General features: G+C 53.7%; 1 protein-coding gene across 2 annotated transcripts in view; it reads right to left on the bottom strand.

Annotated features, from left to right (window-relative positions):
- Positions 1-20,864, bottom strand: part of Rims4 (regulating synaptic membrane exocytosis 4) — a 53,967-nt gene that overhangs the window by 4,592 nt on the left and 28,511 nt on the right. For both annotated transcript variants that reach the window (XR_007107331.1, XM_047542295.1), the window contains exons 2-5: positions 14,199-14,337; positions 2,066-2,178; positions 1,692-1,793; positions 1,001-1,140 (exon numbers count right to left, since the gene is read on the bottom strand). Coding sequence is in view for 1 of the 2 variants with exons in the window: in XM_047542295.1 (XP_047398251.1) it covers positions 1,001-1,140; positions 1,692-1,793; positions 2,066-2,178; positions 14,199-14,337 (494 nt within the window). In the remaining variant the exon portion in view is untranslated. The remainder of the gene's footprint in view (positions 1-1,000; positions 1,141-1,691; positions 1,794-2,065; positions 2,179-14,198; positions 14,338-20,864) is intronic.

Raw genomic sequence — 20,864 nt, 5'->3', positions numbered from 1 at the left:
GCCCACTTCCGGGGTGAGGATGGATTCAGTTTTCACTGGTGCTATGGACCGAACTGTGTCCCCCCCACAACACACGCTGAAGCTCTAAGCTCCGGCACCAAAAATGTAACCGAACTAGGACAGAAGGGGCATTGACTTAAAGTGAGGGTGGGCCCCAATCTGATCTGACAGGGGTCCTTCGGACACATCCGGAGAGACACCAGGGGCGTCACTCCTGGTCAGTCTGTCCCACTGTGACGTTCATCAAGGTGTCCAGCAGCAAGGACCCACTTTGGCTTCCTGCTTCTCCACTCCCTCCATGCCCCATAAGGGCCCTGCACTGAGGACCAGAATGCCTTTGTCCAGCAGGCCGGTGGTCCTGAGCTGGTCTTCGGGCTGTGGCCAGTGCTATTTGAACACCCCTGGGGTAGGAGTGCTTTCCAGACATTTCCCACAGTGACACAGGCAAGGAAGACACAGCCCACCATCCAGTGTGCCTATTGCACACAGAGTTGAAGAAAGTGTGACGAATGCCCCTTCCATCTTTTCAAAGCTTGTTTGTTGAGACCTGCTTAACTGACTTCACAACTCACTACCGGGTCTCAGCCCACCTGGTGGAAAACTGCCCTACACGGGACCCGGGCTTCTGGTTTTGCCAAGGTCCTGCTGTCTGGCCTCTGGTGCTTTGCCTGCCTGGGCTGGATGCAAGAAACGAGGTGCAGACAGGGGTGCCCAGGTGGCACAGAGAGTATGGGCACAGGGTCCTGTGGGCATCCAACATGCCTGCCTGTCTCGTGATGTGCGCTCCTCAGCTCCAGTTTCAGTAACCACCAGCATGGGGCCAAACCCTCTGTGGCCCTCAAGACTCAGAAGGCTACTTCCACAGTGGCACAGTCAGCTGTGGGCACAGACCAGCCCCGGCACTCAGTTCCTTCCAGGTGGGGCCTCCAGAGGCTCACTGCCCTGACTCAGGTACCACACACACGCACGCATGCACACGCACACGCATCAGCCACCTCACCTGCAGAACTTTGCCCTGGGGACTCTCAGGAAACAGCAGCACCTGATTGTATAGCGGGTCCAGCGACTTGCGAGCGACTTTGGTCTTCTTCTTAGCAATGCAGACTCCGTTCTCTAGCAGGTAGGCCTTGATGTAGGCCGCTGGGGACAGAGGCCAGTGGGAGAAGTTCCAGGCTGGCCCCTCACATGGTGGGCGGGCAAAGGGAACAAAACAGAGGGCAGCGCCCCCCTATTGCCCCCAGGGGGTCTGGGAGGAGGCCAGGAGCAAGTGGGCATGATGGGTGGTGGGTGCAGCCAGAGCTGGGCAGCCCCCTCTCCTCGGGCCTCGCCCTCCCCTGCTCTGCACTCTCCTGTCTTCTCTGCCCACGACCTGCCCACCCCACCTTTACATTCGTTCGCTGACCCACTCACTCCACAAGCTCTGGTTACGCACGCTGTGTATACTCAGGGACACAGTCACAGTATAGCTGAGACGGGAAACATGTCCCTGCCTTCCAGGAGCTCAGTCCAGTGGCCAGATGGACAAGGTTGACCAACAACCTCTACTGGGTCCCCGGACAAATGCTAAACCACCAGTTCCATATAAGCCACCAGCACTGGAACAGAGCAGACCACATAATTGGGCCCCAGTCTCTCTCTTCTAGACCCTCCAACCTCCACCCGTGCCCTGCAGAGAGGAGGTGGCCTCACACCTGGCAGTGTCTTGGAGCCTGGTTTGGCTGTCAGTCCCCGAGCCTGGATGATGTCCACTTCCAGCTGACCGTTCCGCTCCTGTAAGCCGATCTCCACGTCACCTGCAGGAGGCCCCAGGAGATGAGACTGGAAAATGAACTGGAAACTCAGCAAGGACCCAGAGCCTCCTCTCTGCTTAGGGGTGAAAGCCCCTTCCCCGGCTCCAGCCCAAATAAGACCAGAGCCAACCTCCATGCCCAGGGCTTGGCAGTGTGGTCCAGGCTGCAGGTCGGTGCTCAAAGCAGGCAGAGGACAGGCAGAGGGAAGGAGAGACACAGGGCCGGTGGTGGGACTCTCCACCCCACCCACACGGAGCAGGCCTCGGGGGACTTACCCATGGGAGTGGTGGCCAGAGTCTGGCGGCCCACGAACTGCGCTGGCCCCATGCTGCCCAGGAAGTCACTGAACTGGGCGTCCGAAGCCAGACAAACTCCCCCATAGTTAAGGCTGCAAGGAGAAAACATGAGACAACACATATGTTCCCAGGGGCCAACAGGACTCTGGCAGCTTAGGTCGGCAGCCCCAGAATGTTCCTCTTTCCAGGCGGATCCATGTGGTGCTGGGGATTGAACCCAGGGCCCTGTGCTTGTGAGGCAAGCACTCTACCAACTGAGCCACATCTCCAGCACCTCCACACAGATCTTTGACCACATCCATCGCCCGGCTTCTCCTTGCTAAGCCTCCGTGGAATGGATATGCCGCTCCTTACCTCTCAGGCGGCGGTGACAATCATGGGAGATAGTTTAAGGGCTCCGCTCATGTTCTTTGGGGCCTGGACTCTCCAAGTGTGGCCCAGAGACCAGCAGCATCAGCATGCGCTGGAGCTAATTAATCACACTGCACCTGACTCTACCCCTCCGTCTGCTGAATCAGAATCTGCAGTTTAACGGGAGCCCAGAGGACTGCTTCACACATCAAAGTCTGGATGTCTCAACAGCGGCCCAGACCCCAAGGTGCACTGCTGTTGCTGCTGCCTGGCTGCCAAAACCCACTTCCCCTTCCTTCAGTAATCCGACCTCGAGTTCCTCTGGGGATCCCTTCTCCACGGCATGTGACTGTGGTGACTGAGCCTGCAACTCAGCCTGGCCACTCAGGCCACTCCTTCCCCTTGGCCAGCTGGCTCAGAGAATTAGGCCTGTGGCCTAATTCAGTCAACAAGAATCCGGCCCGGAAGCCTGGTATGAATTTGAGAGTGAGAGCTCTTTTCCCACCATATTTGGGCCTTGGACATAGGACTGGAGCTTCATGAGAACTGAGCCACGGGCTTGCCTGTCCCCCTGCAAAGAGCCCCTCGGCTCTACCAGCACCCGTCGCAGCTGCCCGGGTCTTCGCTCAACAGTGTGAACACCCCAGCGTGGCCACAGGTTCTGGTTTTGAGTCAGTAGCCAGCGGGTCAATGCAGGACAGTAACTGGACATTCTAGCCTGAGTGCTTCTCACGGTCACACAGAGGCAGCAGCAGGGTGTCTGAGGTCCACTGCCTCAGAAGAGGGCACCTTTAGGCTGCAGAGGCCAAGAGACTCGGGTTCTTGGTTTTTCAGTTCCACATCTAAGAAACACACTTAGAAGAACAGGTACCAAACTAGGCCGTCCTGCCCCAAACCAACCAGAGAGAGGAAGGAAATCAGGCAGGAGGAGAGAGCGCTGAGGGGTCACAGTCAAGACGACTGGAATGATGGGTGGAGTCTGAGGACCTCCACTCTGCCTCCACTGTCCCAGCAGCACAGTGGTAACAGCCAGCCTGACCGAGCTAAGCAGCACAGATAATTCTACAGCACACCAGGCACTACAGCAGGATCCACTTCATCCACTCATTCAACAAGCGTTTATTGAGCACATACTATCTCCCAGGCACTGTTCTACATATAGAATATATCAGGGAACAAGTCAGTGATTCCTGCCCTTGAATGCTTAGTGAAAACAGATAACAAAAAATATTCCCAAGTTATACAGTATGTCAGAAGGCAGAAAATGCTATGGAGGAGAAAAGAGGACAAGAAAACTCAAGTGTGCGGGAAGCTGGCTGCCGCACTGAACGGTGCGATAAGGGTCTGTGCTCGCTGTCCAAGCTGCCCCTGGTATCCATGGAGATGGGCTCCAGAATCCCAGAGACCCAAACCCACCAGTGCTCCAGTCCCAGATTTAAATGGTGCAGTATCTGCACCTAATCTACACATATCCTCCCATATATTTTAATTCGATCACCTCTCAATTATGCATAACACCTAACACAATGGAAATGCGGTTTAAAGGGTTGTTACACCTTACATTATTTAGGGAACAATGACAAGAAGGAAGAACCTCTGTACCTGTTCAGTATGGTTGCAAGCAACCAAGACCCAAGGCACGGGAAGCTATAAGAGCCTGAGAGGGACCAGCTCTGAGCAGGGGGCCGCAGCAGGGGTCCCACACGCCCTTTGTGTGATTTCAGCATAGTGCTTGGCCTGCAGCTGGTCCAAGTTTTGACTCTGGGAACTTTTTGGAATTTTCTTTTCAAATGTTATTGATCTGAGGTTGGTTGGATCTACAGATGCAGAATCTCTGGGTACAAAGAGCTGGTTGTACTTTGAACATTATCCTGCGGCCTATTTTAGCAATTTACACAGATTCTTTCTACATAAACTTCCACATAAGCACAACCCTCAGGGAAATCCTGGACCAAGTCAGACTGAGTTTCCAGCAAACACCAGAAACATGGAAACTCCATACTGAGAGTCAAAATAGCCAACTCCAGGGCTTACCGTGTCACCCACGACCTCCGGGCTCCTACAACTGAACTCGTTTCTGCCTTAGGACCCGGAGGCTGCTACTATTCCTGGGCTCATTACATAGATTGGCGGGAAAGGTTAGGAACCTGCCCGCCCTCCTGCCCTCTCTCAGCTCTGCTGGCTGCAGGCTGTCACGCAGGGCACAGGCTGTGCACAGGGTAGGTGGAAGCTCCCGAGGAATAGGAACTGCAACAGCTCCCAACCACTGACAAACTGGGAGCGGTCTGCTGCAGGGATAACTGGGTCCCACGTCCAACAGGGCCTCCTGGGCTTCCCAGCAGGGTCTCCCTGCACCCAGCTGCCCACGGTGGTCCGAGGCTGAATACCCGTCCTGTACTGGCTCCCTCTCCTCCCATCTCCTTCCTCAGGCTGCTCCCCACACTGGGGACTGCAGGAACACCCCCCAAAGCGTTCATTTCCTTAATCTTTGAGTCTGGATCAGCTTCTGGAAGAAACCAAACCAAGACAGAAGCTGAGCAGTTCTGGAACCCAGGTAGCCAGGCAACTGCAGCAACTATCTTAATTTTACAACACTCTTTTTAATTAATAAAGCGTGGAAAAAATAAATTCACTTAAACACCTGGGGACAGGAATATGTATTCAAAACTCTTGTAAAACCAAAGACCCTTAATTAACATCACTGAGGCTAACAGTAGACTCTCAGCTGGGACAAGGCCTTCCCTCCGTGGCCCTGGGACTCTCCCCCTCACCCTCTTAGCCCTCTGAGGGGTACTGGCTCTGTTTTGTAAGGAGGGTGTGGACGCCAAAAGCTGGAGCAACGGCCAGGCCACGTGGGTTCCAAGGCACAGAAGGAGCCCAGCCTCTCAGGCAGGGAGGCCTTCTGCAGCCCGAAATTGAAAGTTTCCTCCCGCATCATCGTTGCCTGCTCCTCAGCTCCTGGTGGGGCGTAAGCTGACTATGGGGAACTGGCAGGCCTGGTAATTAGTGGTAATTGTTTCTAATATCTGGGCGGCTGCCTGAGTTCCCATCCCAGGGTGCCTCGCTGGCTGCCAGGGAACCAGGCTGATGCCCTGGAAACCCTGAGCAATCACATCCTCCATGGGGCTGGAGGAGGAGGACAGTGTGGCCAGTTCCTGCTGGCCCGAGGGCTAGTGGCTCTGGAGACCCTCTTCCACCTTGGGTCTTCCCTGGAGCAGGAAAAAGGCAAAGGCTACCAAGTCAGACTTGGTCCTTGTGATGTGACCTCTGACAAGGTGCTATTGTCACCGCACTTCACTCTTCTTATCTGTCAACCAGATCACACTACCCTGTGGACAGTGGACAGCCAGTCATTTAGGAGGCTGGTGCCTCTGCTGTATCCGTGGTAAATGTCTCAAAATTGCCTTCTTACAGGGTTCATTAGCAGGGGCCCAAGAAAGAGCTGGCTGAATCATGAAGCGCCATATCATTCTATTACTTAGACCAGTCCTCGTATGCAACAGGAGCTTAATAAATGTTCATTACCGAACCCTACAGCTGGTCTCAAACAGGCAGAATAAAGGCTAGTGGTTAAGATTGGACTTTGGCATAATATAGACCGTGGATCCTATGGCTGTGCAATCTGGGGCTTTTTTTTTTTAGGTACTGGATATTGAATTGAGGAGCACTCTATCACTGAGTTGCAGCCCTAGCACTTTTTATTCTGAGTCAGGGTCTTGCTAAGTTGCTAAGGCTGATCTTGAACTTGCAATCTTCCTGCCTCAGCCTCTTGAGTCACTGGGATTACAGGGATGCACCAGCAGGACTTGCGTGGGCAAGTTTTTAACCTCTCTTAGATGCAGTTTCCTTATCGATAAAATGGGAATTAATAGTAATTGCCTGGCTGAATGGCTGGGAAGAATTGGTGAGATAAGTCAGACTTGGCACAGAGCATCTGCCAATGAAGCCAGGAGTAGGATGCCCTGGCCTGGCCTGCGAGAGCCCCCTCTTCCATCTCCTTGGTGCTCTCCTGGCATTGGTAGCTCCAGGCCGGTTAGGCAGCGCAGCATCTGGATGTCTGGAGCCAGCCCAGGCCACCTGGAGGTGTGGGGCAGGCAGCAGCACGGGTTCCTCCAGGGATGGTGCCATGGGGCAGAGGCAGAGCCCTGAAACAGGATTACACCCGTGTTCTACTAGACTTTTATTTTGAGTTAATGGTGAAATGAGATTTCCTGCATTTCAAATTCTTTTAGTTTTGTTTGTGGAGCTAAAACTCGTTTCTTTATTATTAGTCTTTGAGCTTGGTTTGGCCCCTGGATTTTCTGTGCTCTTGATGTTAAAGCAGTAATGGGGTTTTCTGGGGTTCGACTCCAGTCTCTTTTCCAGATGGCTCACCAGTCTTAACAGCATCAGGAATGATAGGGTTGCCAAACCCTCGCAGTGATACTGGCTGTGCACTTCTGAAAGCTCCTGGGAGTTCATGTGCTTCCTGCCCATTTATGCACCCCCATCCCCCATGTCTATCCGTCCAACCACCTTGCCGTGCCTACGTAACAAAATATGCAGTTTTAAAAATTACTGTGGCGTACAAAATCCTACAACGAAGAGCACAGCTTATGGAGAAAATGGGGTCAGTGTCACATCAAAAAATAAAATTAAAAAAAAAAAAAGGAGGACAGGAACCTAGTAAACACGGTAGCAGGATAACAGTTTTACACATGTTAAATGGTAAATGCTTAAGAAATGCATAAAAATACAATAAATATGGCACTTTTCCTTGAAAACCTGGTTTGCTCGTGGATGTGGAAGTTATTAGCTTGTTCGAAAACTGCAGGCAGCAAGTGATTGTGCAGTTGTAAGTGAGGGTCATCTGAAACCAGGTGGAAAGCTGTCCCACCAGGACTGGCTGACGACGCTCGGTGAACGGAGGGGACGTGAGCTGACTGGGGTTTTGTGCATGCCCAGGTGGGGACAGTTTCTGCATTCACCTGGCGTTTCTCATGGATGAAACTGTGCCTGACCGAGCAAATGCGAAATCCCTGTTACGCTCAGATTGTTCCCTAATACTGCCATCGTGTTGGAACAAATTCTCATTTTCAAAACAAGCGCTTATAGCAGAATTGACCGCATGCCAGGACACACCGCATCTCACAATCCTGACTGGCTTTTCAGGCATTCAAGACATTTCCATACCGGCCCCACCCCCATAAGAGTATGGCTTGTGGGCATGAAGCCAGGGATTTATTTTTTATTTATCAAAAACTTGTCATGAGCCAACTACTGATCGTACTAAGTTATTCATGCTAACTCATTTGATCCTCTTAACTCTATGAAATCTAGGCATTTATAATCAATGCCCATTTCACAGAAGGGTAATCCAAGGCACAGAACTATTAGTAAGTCAAGATCAGCCTGCTAGGATTTGAACCTGGGATTTGAACCCCAGACCCCTGTGACCATTAGGGTATACAGTCGATCCTTAGTCTCCCCAGGGAGTTGGTTTCAGGGCTTCCCACAGATACTCAAACCCACGTACACTTATGTCCCTTATACCCTTATATAAAATGGTGGAGTATTTACCAACAACCTATGCACATCCTCTGCATCTTTAAAATCACCTCTAGATCATTTATAACACCTAATCAATGTCAATTCTATGCACACAGTGTTTCACTGCATAGTTTAGGGAATGACCACAAGAAAGTGTTCACGGGTTCGGTACAAACACCATTTTTTTCCTGATATTTTCCAGAGGTTGGTAGAACCCATGGATGCAGGGCCCTTGGATTTGAAGGGCTGACTGCCACCTCCACGTGCCCTCAGGGGCCCTCGGCCTGGCCCAAGTGCTGGGGTCAGCAGGCCTGGGTTTTCACGGAGACACATGCTTCCTCTCTAGGCCTCGGCTCCCTTTTCAGGAGAACAGGAACCAACGACTGCAGGACAGTTCTGGGTGCTGCTGAAGTAGTGAGGCTAACTCCTCAGGAGGAGTGCGGCACAATTGAATGCTCAACAAATCCCAGTGCTTACAGAACAGAGGGACAACCCCCATCTCCTGGCCACAGTCACATCAGTCCCACTTTGTCCTTTAGGCACAAAGACTCTGCTACAGCAGAGGTGGGGAATGGGAGGGCGACCATCTGCTGGCCCCCTGGGCCCATGATGACCGGGGAACCCGCATGGGAGGCACGTGACCCTGAGCTGGATGTAATGGCCCTGTCACTGGCTCACATGCTGCTTTCTTGGGCTGTGGGCACAGTGACCCAGACACCCAGAGGCCTGGCTGCTGATGACCCAGACACTTCAGGACAATGATGGGCAGCAGGAAGGGGCAGGTGGGGTGCTGGGAGTCAGTTCTAAGAGCTTCCAGTAGACAGGGAGAACGCCGTGGCCCTGGCTTTTGTGTGGTGAGGAAGGCTGGGGAGGGTGGGAAGGAACGGAATATGCGTGTGTGCTTCCACTTGTTCATATCCATTCACCAAAACTGCAGAGCGTGTGAGCCAGCTGGGCAGGCACAGAACCTGGTGTCCAGTGGGATGGACACACAGGGGACATTATAGTAGTGGGTGGAAGGTGCTGTGGTTGGGGGGTAGGTCCCAGGGGCTATGGATGCTGCTGATCCAGCCAGAGGAATGGCAGACCTGTGCTGTTCCCTTCTCCAGCCCACACCCAGGACAGACATTGCTAATCAACTTCAGCACCTGCCAGGCCCGGACTTGGCTCCAGAATCCTTCTTAACACAGCACTCCAGGGAGCCACTATCAATTAGCTGGAGTTGGCACATGAGATGAAGCTTGTGTGCCAGTTCTTAGCTGAGATCTGGAGGCGGAATGAGTCAGAGGGTGAAGCGGGAGTACAGGCAGAAAAAGGAGTGCTAGGCAGGGAAGTAATGGCCGCAGAAACTTGGGGTGACGGAGGGAAGTATAGAGGGTTCAGAGGGTGGATGGGAGCACAAGATTGGGGGCTGGAAGAGGACTAGAGAGGCCAGAGAAAATAAGGGCTAGGGGACAGAGAAGGAATCCAGACCAAAAAGGAGACTACGCAAGAGTGACAAGTAGCCTCGATTAGGGCCACTCATGGATGCAGATGGGGAGAAATGGAGGGATTCGAGAGATAATTGAGAGTAAAATGGGTCTGCCAATTGTGGATTAAATAAGAGTAAGAGAGAGGGGCGCCCTCAGAGAGAAGTCCAGCTTTCTGGTTGGGCAGCTGGGAGAGGTGGACTCTGCACTCAGGCAGTAGGGTGACTCTGTTGGTTCACTGTCCCTCACCAAAAAAAACAAAATAAAACTATTTAGTGTTCACAACTTCTAACTGCAGCAGTGACATTCCTTGGCCTAAGTTTCTCTGGCCTCTAAAGAACTCTGGTCCTAGCCCATTCCTCTATAAGAAAGGCAAGACACCTAAGAGGAGCAGTAAATAACTGGTGAGAGCTGGAGTATAAATACCTCCGGGGGATAGCTCCCGGGCTGCTGGACTTCCCGCCAGGACTAAGCACGGACTGCGTGCAGCGGAGGCTGACTAGCTGCTGCTGCCTCTCTTTTCTGTGGCACTGGGAATTGAACCCAGGGGTGCTCTACCACTGAGCTACATCCCAAACCTTTTTTATTTTTGATTTTGAGACAGGGACTTGCTAAGTTGCTGAGGTTGGCCTTGAACTTGCCATCCTCCTGCCTCAGCCTCCTGAGTCGCTGGGATTACAGGCATGCACCACTGCACTGGGTGGCAGCTGGCTTCTTACAGCATAATTTACTGCATGCCTCCCCAGCCCTATCTCTCTCACATGATCCTCTGCCACGATTTTCCAGAACCACTTCCTAAGCGGATGAACTTGCACTCAATCCAGGTCTTGGGTCTGATTCTGGGAAAACCCTTAAACTAAGGCAGTCAGTCACTGAGGAATCTCAGGCTGGGGCAGGCATGTGTGCGCGCAGGGAGGTGCTGTTCTCAGGGGCTTGAGCCCTACCCCTGCCCCTCGTGTGGGCAACATGGGCCTGTCTGCAGTGTAGGAGCTCGGCTGCTTGGTTGTCCTTCCATCCTTCATATACAGAACTGCAATTTTTGATGAGGCAGAAAGCAGCTCAGGAAGAGACAGCCTTTCCCCAGACCCTGGGGATAAGCCACAATGGCCTAAGGAGGTTTGCAGAAGGGAAGATGGAGGGGCTTTAGGTCCTTGATGCATCATCAAGTCACCAAACCACCCAGGAAGCATCTACTTCAGAAATCTTCAGAGAGGCCGTTGTTAAATGCAAGAGTTGAGTGTGACTGTTACAGGCAAATGTCTGGTTTTGAATCCTGGCTTGGTCACTAACTGGATGACCCTGGGCCAGTCACCCTTTTCCATGTCCTCAACTGAAAGACAGGGATTGACAGTCCCACCACCTGTCACTACATGTGACTACTGGCACGGTGCCTGCACGTGGTGTTCTCTTCAAGTGTTACCCGGGGCCGCTAATGCAACGAAGCCAGGGCGTCACCTCAACGCCACACAAACCACAGGGGAATCTTGTTATATTTCCGATTATGACCCAGTGGGCCTGGGTGGAGCTTGTGATTCTGCATTTCTAACAAGCTCCCGGGAGATGAGACGCTGCTGAACTACAGAGGACACCTTGACTAGCAAGGGCAGAAGCCACTGTCCACTGGAGCCCTCGGCATCCTTACTGATAGAGAGTCCCACCCCTGAGACCTGGTCAGGTTTTCCATACCTGGTCTTGGCAGCTCTCACCACACCGCCAGCTGCTTGGTCAGCACCCTCTGAAGGAAATCGTGCAAGGCAGGGTCTCTGCAGCGCCCAGCCCAGTTGCCTGGCACACAGCAGGTACTTAATCGAATCTGCTGCAAATCCACATGTGAGCGTCCTGTGCCACCTTGCAGGCACACACACACCCAGGGGGCCAGCAGGTCAGGCAGACCCGGCCGCACGGAGCAGCAGCCTGCCTCCCCACGAGCCTCAGCTGGGCTGGCAGAAGCCCAGGAGGTGGGCAGAGGGCAGGGTGGTCACACCCCTTCCTGTTTCAGAGACTGGCATCTGGGTCCAATCAGTGCCCCTAATACCTGCAGAACAAGGAGAGGGTTGGCCGCAGCTCAATGTCAGCCTGTCCCTTCCATGTCCCTTCCTTGTGCAGGTGTTAGGGAAGGTGGTAGCCCTTGGTTGGCCTCCACCAAGACTCAGTCCCTCTCAGGAGACAAGACTGTCTCCACTGCTGGATCCAGCTTCCTCCAACGCCCTGATCCTACTTAGTTGGAACCAAACCACACCCCCAAACCTTTTAATGACCAATCACCACAGCCAGCATCTCCCAGTGCTTACTCTGTACTAAGCACTTCAGAGACATCTGTATTTGGGGTGGCTCATGGTATTTGTTAGATTGTAATTGACCCCAAGCAAAATACCCAACAGTGGCTTAATTAACAACAAACAATACTAACAGTGCTCGCCACATGATGGCTGGTGTTCTAGGTGTTTCCCGTGTATTAGTTCGCTTGATCCTACTCCTCCAGTAGTGTACATCACTGCCCCTTTCTTCAAATGGAGAAACTGGGATCAGAGAGATAAAGTACCTTCCCAAAGCCACATGATTACTAAGAAGCAGAAACAAGTCACAAGCCAGGGCTGTCTGACTGCCAAGTCCTGGCTTTGAACCTGTGACATAGAAGGGACAGTGTGGCTTTGAAGCTGTGATGTAATTAGACTCACTGGTGCCTTCAAGAACATTTCAGCAAATGTCACCAAGAGCCACCTTCCAGGGCCCTGTCATGGACAGCCATCACTTCCTTAAGACCCTTCCTACGACGCTCCCTGGGGGTGAGTCATGTGACCCCCTGAGCCTTCCCTTCCTTTCCTGTACAGTGGGAAGGCGGCTTCTCCTCACCTGCTGTGGCCCATAGGGCCACCCTGCCCTAGTCCACCGGTCCTCCTGATCTGCCCGTGAGGACAACAAGATGTTTCTCAGTCTCCCTGAAGCTTTGAGAAGCCCACGGGTGTGCCCAAGGCCATGTAGAGGGTCTGTAGCAGACCCAGGACTGAGGCCAGAGCCTCCTGGACGCTGAGACTCAGGTCAGTCAGCAGAGACCCCCTGTTCCCAGAAGCCCTGCCAGGTTTCGCAGGTAAATACAACACCAGCTGCTTCCTCCTCCTCCTCCTTCCGCCTGTTCTCCTCCTCTTCCTGCCCACCGGAAAGCCTCGCTCAGAGGTGGGTGGAACAGCCGCATCTGCCAAGGCAGGCCCATTCACAAGGCCTGAGATGCCCCATGTGGGAGGGGCCCGGGAGCGAGGCTGTTGTCCCCCAGGACACCTGAGCTAAGAGGCATAGCCAGAGCTAAGGGCAGTAAAAGGTGGAGGCCAGCTGTCCACCCCACCCCGCGCTGGCAGGTGACTGCAATGGGACCAGCCGCTTGGCCAGCCCAGTCCAACAGAACTTTCTGTGATGATGGAAACATTCCATCTTCTGCACCATCCGGTCCAGTTGCATGAGCCATGTTTTGCTCTTGAGCACTAGTGCAACAAAGGAACAGAATAACTTATCTTACCTAATTTTAATTAACTTACATTTAAATAGCCATGTGTCTAATGAAATTTGTACAGGACAGTACAGATCTTAACTTTTCCAAGCCTCAGTCCCTTCGAGTACACTGTAAGGGTCATGACACCTCAGGCTCCCTCCCTGACTCAGATGACTCTGAAGCAATGTGCCATTGTGGAATAAGCCCCCACTGGGAGTCAGGACCTCTGTGTTCCAGAACTATATTAGCATGCTATGTGACCCAGGGCAAGCCCTGAACCTCTCTGAGTACTTTAGTCTTTGCCAGATACCCATAGGTTGACTTTCAGGGAACCTGAGACCCCTCTGCCACTAGAAGAGTATGTTTGTGTGACTGTGTGAGTGTGTACATGTGTGTGTTTACTGGGGGGAAATCAGGTCCAAAGGTCTCCTCAGATTCTCTAAGGAGTCCATAAAGATGAGAAACCCCTAGTCAAGATGAATTCTTCAAGAGAGCTTTTAAAGATGGAGTTCCTGGGCTCCCTTCCCAGACTCTCTAATTCAGTGGCTTAGAAGCGGGACCCTGCCATCTGCATTTGTGACAAGTTCCCTAGCAATTCCAATGTGTAGCCCAAGAGAGCAACACTGCCCAGATGCCAGGCAGGACCAGGTCTTATGATTTGGTGTGCATGAGATGTCTCTGTAAAGCTGCAGTTGACAGGCTTAAAATCCAACTGGGATTAAGAAAAGAGGGATTAAAAACAAATTAAAAAAGAAAAAGAAAAAAGAAAAGAGGAAATAATAAGGAGGGTAGTAAACCCCTCTCTGCTCCCTTCCTCACTTAGCAGCACTGATACACCGCAGGGATCCGCCAAGCGCTGTCCTGTGCTCTTCGTAGGCGCTAACCCAGGATTCCCTGGATCATGACTGTTTGACTCACAACACCCCCTGCGGCTGGTGCTACCATCCCCACTCTACCTACAAGGAGGCTGTTGCTCAGGATGTGACCTCCCCAAGGTCCTGCCGCTGCAGGGCTGTTGCTCAGGATGTGACCTCCCCAAGGTCATGCCGCTGCAGGGCGGTGGAGCTGAGACTCAAGTGCTGGCCAGAGCCTAGGCTCGCCCCGGGAGCTGCGTGGCCTGGCTGTCTCCCTTCTGAAGACGGGCACTTCCTGGAGCCCAGAGCCAATGTCCCACCAGCCTGGGCTGACCCTGGACTCTTGGGGGACTGCTGAATGTCCCCTTCCCCCACTAAGAAGACGGCGAGCCAGGTGACTGTGACAGGCACGGGCCCATACTCACTTGCCCTCCGAGCCGTAGCTGTTCATGCTGTCCTCAATAGACTCGTGGCTGGCCTGACGCAGGGTCCGGCTGGGCATCTCCACAGCCAGGCCTGTCTCTGTGCTCCGCTGGATGGCCCCCTTCAGCCTCCGGCTGTCTCCTTCCGGGCAGAGAGGCCAAGGTGGGAGAGACAGAGAGACAGTCATCTGGTCAGTGTGTCAGCAGCTGGTGACAGTCCTGCGTCAGCCCCGCAGCCCAGTCCACCCTCCTCCTCGCACCCCTGCCACACCTGCACCCGCCTTCCCTGGGGCACACCTCCTAGCACGCATGGCTACCTGAACTTTGTTCTGGAGAATTCATTACCGTCTATTTTCTCCCTCCGGAACTCGTTTCTCCCTGCAACCGTCTCCATATTGGTTCCTCCTCTCCAGCTACTATTTATTAAGCACTTACTGTGTGTCTCACTCTTTCAGGTGCTCTGTGCAGTTCAGGCCAGGGTTTCTCAAGGCCAGCATGACTGGCGTTGTGGGTGGCATGCTGCTTCGCTGTGGGTGCTGTTCTGTGCACTATGGAATTTCTAGAAGTTTTCCTGGTCTCTCCCTAGTGCATGCTAGTGGCACCTCCGGAAGGGGCAACCAAAAATGTCTCCAGACACTACCAATTATCTCCTTGTGGGGCCAAAGTCACCCCCAACTGAGGACTGAAACCACTGGCTCTGAAACTAAATGGCATGGGGTCAAATTCTGAGTGTCTTTCTTACTGGCTGTTAGACTTCGGGCAAATATTCAGCCTCTCTGTGCCTCCACTTCCTCACCTAGAGAATGGGAGAGCAACGGGTATCATGAGGATAAAGACTTTGAACTTGGTCCTAACACCACCTCTCCCCAGCAGCTCGCTCTTCACCTCCATCCTATGATCAAACTTCATCTTATCAAAGGCCTTTCCTGACCACCACTGACCATGCCAAAACAGCAGCTCTGGCCACTGCCTGCCACTCTCCATCCTACGCCTACCTTGGTTCCCCCTAGGACAGCTGTTGGCCAGTGTCCTCTGTGAAGAAGGAAGCCCCATGAGGACGTGGAACCAGGCTCACTGTTAGAAGCCTCTGCCAAGAACAGGGCGTGGCCCGTTGAAGGCGCTCAGTTAGTAACCGCTAAACGAACCAACACCCACCCTGGGGCACTCTTGGCCCTCATGGCCACCCACCAGCAGATGCTACCCTTGTCCCCACTTGAGTGCCAAGGATGAGAGTACAGAGAAGTCAGGGACTTGTCATGACGCTATAGTCAGCAAGGTGGGGAGTGCCCAGAGAGGGCCCCAGAAGGTCTCTCCCCACACCTGCTGGCCTGCTGGTTCATGAGATGCTGTATTGTCCTGTCTGCCCCATGGGGACTGTGGCCTGCACCAGCACACCTCCCATCGGCCTCCTCCTGGCCTCCCCCCACTCCAGTGCTGAGAGGCGCACACACACACACACACACACACACACACACACACAGCTGGCGAAGCTGTTGGTTTCCCAGAGCGGTGCTACACGCTCCTGACTCCCGCACGTGTTCATGTTGTTCAGATACACACATGCTGAGTCCTCGGAAAGACACAAGCAGCGCGCACACGCACACACACGGAGGATTACGCATGCAAAGACAGTGTGAATGCATGTCTGAGTGTGTGCACCGTGTGTCTCTGCAGGACCGCCTGCCTGTCATTCTGTGGCTGAGGCTAAATGTGCACATGTGTACCAGTGTGCGCCACACACACACACACACACAGAGGCACATGCATTAGAAGTCTACACCCGCCCACTGAAGAAGCACATGGAGAGACTGCCACTCGGCATCTGTGTGTCACCTGGGTCTTTCTGAACACGTGGGGGGAGGTGGGTGCTGTCTGTTCCCCTCCATCGCCATTGGTTCTTCCCCAAACTGCATCTGCAGCCGCCCCCACCCCCATTACTGTTCTGTGTTCCTCTGTACAGCAGGTACAGACTCTCTCTCTCTCTCTCTCTCTCTCTCTCTCTCTCTCTCTCTCAGAAACAGACTTGCAGGCACAGAGTGCCGTCCACATGTGTGTGTGCAAACACCCCCCACTGGGCACCTCGGGCAGGAGGGCCTCTGACCTCCCGCTGAGCCCTGGGCGGAGCCCCCCTCCACCAACTCTGCCCACGAGGGCTGACAGCTCTCCGGAAGAGGGTGGCGCCCAGCAGAGGAACACTGGCTCCCCATCCCCGCAGGGCTAAGGAGGAGGCTGGAGTGCATCTCACTTCTGCGGCGTCCTGGGGCCCAGCGGCAGTTCACAGCAGTCTCCAGAGCCCCACCGCAGCCCTGGCTCAGCGCGCAGGGAGCCTGGGTTTACCATCAGCAGTGACCAGGGCGTCAGTCAGCACGGCCGGGGAGGAGGCTGAGGAGGGGCGTTTGCCACAGTACCTGGCACAGAGCAGTGCTAAACAGGAAGGGGCCACAGCACTGCAGAGAGAGGGACTTTCTGACATTCCCCAAGTACATGCTGGCCGGCTGTCCCGCTAACGCCCTCATGCCACTCTCCCCACCTGGTGACCCCTCCGTACCAATCACCGACAGCTCTCACCTGACCTTGGCAACCTCTGTGGGTCCTCTTTTGCGGACCCAGAGTGCCGGTCCTAATGCTTCCCCAACCCCGTCCCGTAACCTCCCCACGCAGACACAGGTGCTGCTCCCTCTTGGCTGGAAGGTGGGTTCTGTTTTGCTCTTCCCACTTCCATAATTCACAGCCTCAGGCCTCCCTCCTGAGAGGAAGGGTCCCCTCCTCCTGGTGAGGCTGACCCAGTTTGTCCTCCCCGTCACTGCCCAGCCTCAACTCGACCTCCTCCTCCTCGCCTGCTCCCCTCTGGGCTCCTCCATCTCTGCTCTCTCCTTCCTCCTCCAGCCCAGTCAAGGCTCCATGTCTCCCGCCACCACCTTCCACCAACAGGCTGCCTCAGGGACTGGGGTCAGCCCTGTCTCAGACACACCCTGGCCGCCTTCTCCTTTCTTGTCCTGCCCTGCCCAGGTCCCTCACTCACCACCTGCACAGGAATCTTGTCACAGGGTCTGTCTGTCCTGGGGAAATGTCAACTAGCACAGGCTGGCACCCCCAGGAGTCGAAGTTCAAAACTCCTGGCACAGGCGGGCCCCAGGGTGGCAACAGAACCCACTCGCCCTCCACGGAAGGATGATGGCTAAGGGACAAGCAAGAGGGTGTGTCACACACTGTTGTCACCACAGGCCGGCATAGGGGCTTGGGGTCTAGGTCCTGTAAACTCTGGGAGTGAGGCTGCCTCGTGTTGGTGGGGCTAGAAGATGGAGCCACAGTGGCTCGGTTCCTGCCCCGAGAGCTCACTGTTCAGAGGCGAGGCAGCGATAAGCAGATGATCCTACCGATTAGTCACAAGTGTGCCAAGAGCTTGGACGACCAAGTGCAAGATGTAATGACAGCGCCCGTCAGGGCCGGCGGGGAGGGGGCCAACTCGGGCCACGCTGACTTCATCCTCTGACCCAGAGTCACTTCGGACCCCTCCCCCTTTGACAGCCCTGACAGTGCCTCTGAGAAGGGCACCCCCCTCCCCGCCCACCCGTCCCCACGCCTCAGGCACTGGCCAGGCGTCCTGGGCTCTCTCTGGAGACCCCTGGTGCTTTCATTCCCCTCAGCAACCGCGCGACTGCCCTTTGCAAAACCAACCCTATGCCCGGGCTGTCCGTCACCCTGAACCCACCAGAGTGGTAGCCTGCATTCTGGACGCGGCTACCTGGACGCGGGCTCCTTGGAGTCCACCTGGCCCACACCCAGCCCCACGTCCCCCAGTCAGCGTCTGGCTTATGTTCCAACCTTCCCGCCAGCCAGCTCAACCTCCCTGGGGCACCGCGGCTCCTTCCTCTCTCATCAGACGCCAGGCCTCACGAAGCCTTTGCCAGCGATGCTCTCAGACCTCACACCCGCCCCTTCCATCCTCACAGTCTCGCAGCCCCTGCCTCAAGCTTGAACCCGTCCCGGCGGCCTCCTCCCTGGCCTCCCTGCTTCCCACCCCAGCCACAAGCCTCCAAGAGAGTGGACCAACGCACTGCAGCCTCACTAGTTCGTTGCACAGCCGTGAAGGTACACGACACTGTACACGGAGGGCCTCCCCGCCGTACTGCCTCCACCTAGGAAATGCTGGAACCAGCCGCCCATTGACCTGGGACCAGTTCACTAAACAACACTGTGGTGATCACAGTGAAATGCTGTGTAACGGCCAAGGAGCACCAGCTACATCCACAGTGACATGGAACGGCTCCCCCAGCATCCTGGCAAGTTAAAAAAGCAGGCTGCAGGGCAGTATGTGAAACATGATGCCATTTTTGTAAAGCTATAGATAGCTGTGTGTGTGTGTGTGTGTGTGTGTGTGTGTGTGTGTGTAGAGAGAGAGAGAGAGAGAGAGAGAGCGCGCAAGCTTTATCTCATGCCCAGAAAAATCCGGGAGTATGTGAACAGAACCCAGAACCACTCACGGTGAGTAACTGAGGGAGACCATTAGAGGAGATCTGTGGAGGTCACTTTTTATGACTCTCTGAAGATCTGAGTAGACAGAGGCGTGCCCGACACTTAAGTGTAGCGCTTATGAATCTGCACACACCGAGCATGCTGCTCGCACCCAGGGGCAGAAGCAGAGCATTCTCGGATCCCAAGGACCCCTGCACCCCACCTTCCACCACCAGCTTGTTCCGAGGGTAGTCACTCTGCTGATCTCTGACGCCACTCTCCAATGCCTGGTTTTGAACGCTATATAAAGAGTGTGGCCTTCTTTTTATTGGCCTGGTTTCTTCTGGTTCATGTCCCACATGAGGTGCGTTCGCGCTGCTTGGGTCGCAGGTGCTCGCCATCACAGCTGTGTGGCCTTCCCCTGCACGAACGGACCTCGGTCTACCCACCGTGCGGCTGATGGGCTTGTGCTTTTTTCCCCTCCGGTGCAGGATGACGAGGTATACTGCTGCTATGTTGTCTCTGTGCACATCTTTTGGGGAACCTCCTCACCTGTGTCTCTTGGAAATCTACCTGGGAGAGGAACTGCTGGTCAGAGAGGAGGCGTTTGTTCGGCTCTCGGTGACACTGCCACAGACCTGTGCTGGTTTACACTCCAACCAGCACACTGGGAAGGAGAATTTATTCCTCTTTTGTATGCTTCTATGTTACGTGAATATTTTTATAGTTTAATGTATTAATTCCATAATGTAAATGAAAGTAAAATACAAACAAATTCACAAATAAATTAGAGTTTCAATCGGGCCAGGATCTTATTTGAAAACCTCAGAATGTCACCTGTCAGAGGAAGTTCAATCATTGCCCCAAGGCATCCAAGACTGCACTGTCAGTCCTTCCCCATTTGCTCCTGGTCTCCTTCGGTCTCTAGACCCCAATCTGGCAAGTCCCTCACTGCTCCACATCCATCCCCAATAACTGCTTCATCCTGTTCTCTCTCCTTTCCTTGCCTTTCCAATCTCCCCTATCAAAATTCTAACCATCCTCCAGAGTTTAGTTTTAAATAAACCCTACAGCCAGGCGCGGTGGTGGACACCTGTAATCCCAGTGGCTCTGGAGGCTGAGGCAGGAGGATCACAAGTTCAAAGCCAGCCTCAGCAATTTAGCAAGGCCCTAAGCAACTCAGCAGGACCCTGTCTCAAAATAACATACAAGAAAAGACTGGGGATGTGGCCCAGTGGTTAAGCATTCCTGGGTTCAATCCCTGGTACAAAAATAAATAAATAAATAAACCCTATAATTTATCAGGCACTCCACAACTCCTAGGGCTATGATGAGGATCGAATATATCAGGTGATGTAATAATGTAACAAGGTTTGTCCTTGGAACTTCCTAGGTGGGCTGTGTGGGACACAGGAAGCACTCAACAAAGCAACAAAGGTGGCTCTTTCCAAAATTATTTGCCACTGTGCCAGACACTGGGCCAAGGGTTTAACACAGGCATCATCTTACTTACGTCTCACAACCAAACATGAGATGGTTACAACCCCACTTTACAAAGAAAGAAATGAGGATCAAGAAGGTCAAGGACACACACAGCTACTCAGAGCAAAGCTGGATTTCAACCCCAGGTCTTCTGACTCCAAAGCCATGCTTTTAATGAGCCACTAATCCCACTGAGCTCTGCCAGAGTTCAAATACCATCTCTTCCATAAAGACTTTCCTGATCTGCCAGGCGCGGTGGCACACACCTGTAATCTCAGCAGCTTGGGAGGCTCAGGCAAGAGGATCACAAGTTCAAAGCCAGACTCAGCAAAAGTGAGGTACTAAGCAACTCAGTGAGATCCTGTCTCTATATAAAATACAAAATAGGCTGGGGGTGTGGCTCAGTGGTTGAGTGCCCCTGAGTTCAATCCCCAGTATACCAGCCAAAAACAGACTTCCCTGATCTACCTCCTTGGTCCCAGGGGCACTCAGCTCACCTCTGTTGGGGGTAACTGGTCCACCTCACCTTGGAAGGCAGTGCCCTCAACCCTGCTGGGTCAAGTGACACGCCTCACCATTCAGCACCAAGGACAGCACCATGCTGCCTGTCCTGCTAAAAGTGAGCTTCACTGAACTGGCTTTAGGCTGTGTCCTGGAGAAGAACACAAATTCCCGGTAAAGAAAACAAGTAAATCTTGCTCAGTGTTTATTATACCTGAATAAAAATGTGTT

Source organism: Sciurus carolinensis, chromosome 2 (genome assembly GCF_902686445.1).
Source record: "Sciurus carolinensis chromosome 2, mSciCar1.2, whole genome shotgun sequence".
In the NCBI taxonomy this organism is placed as follows: domain Eukaryota; kingdom Metazoa; phylum Chordata; class Mammalia; order Rodentia; family Sciuridae; genus Sciurus; species Sciurus carolinensis.
This window is presented reverse-complemented; position numbering and strand designations above follow the sequence as displayed.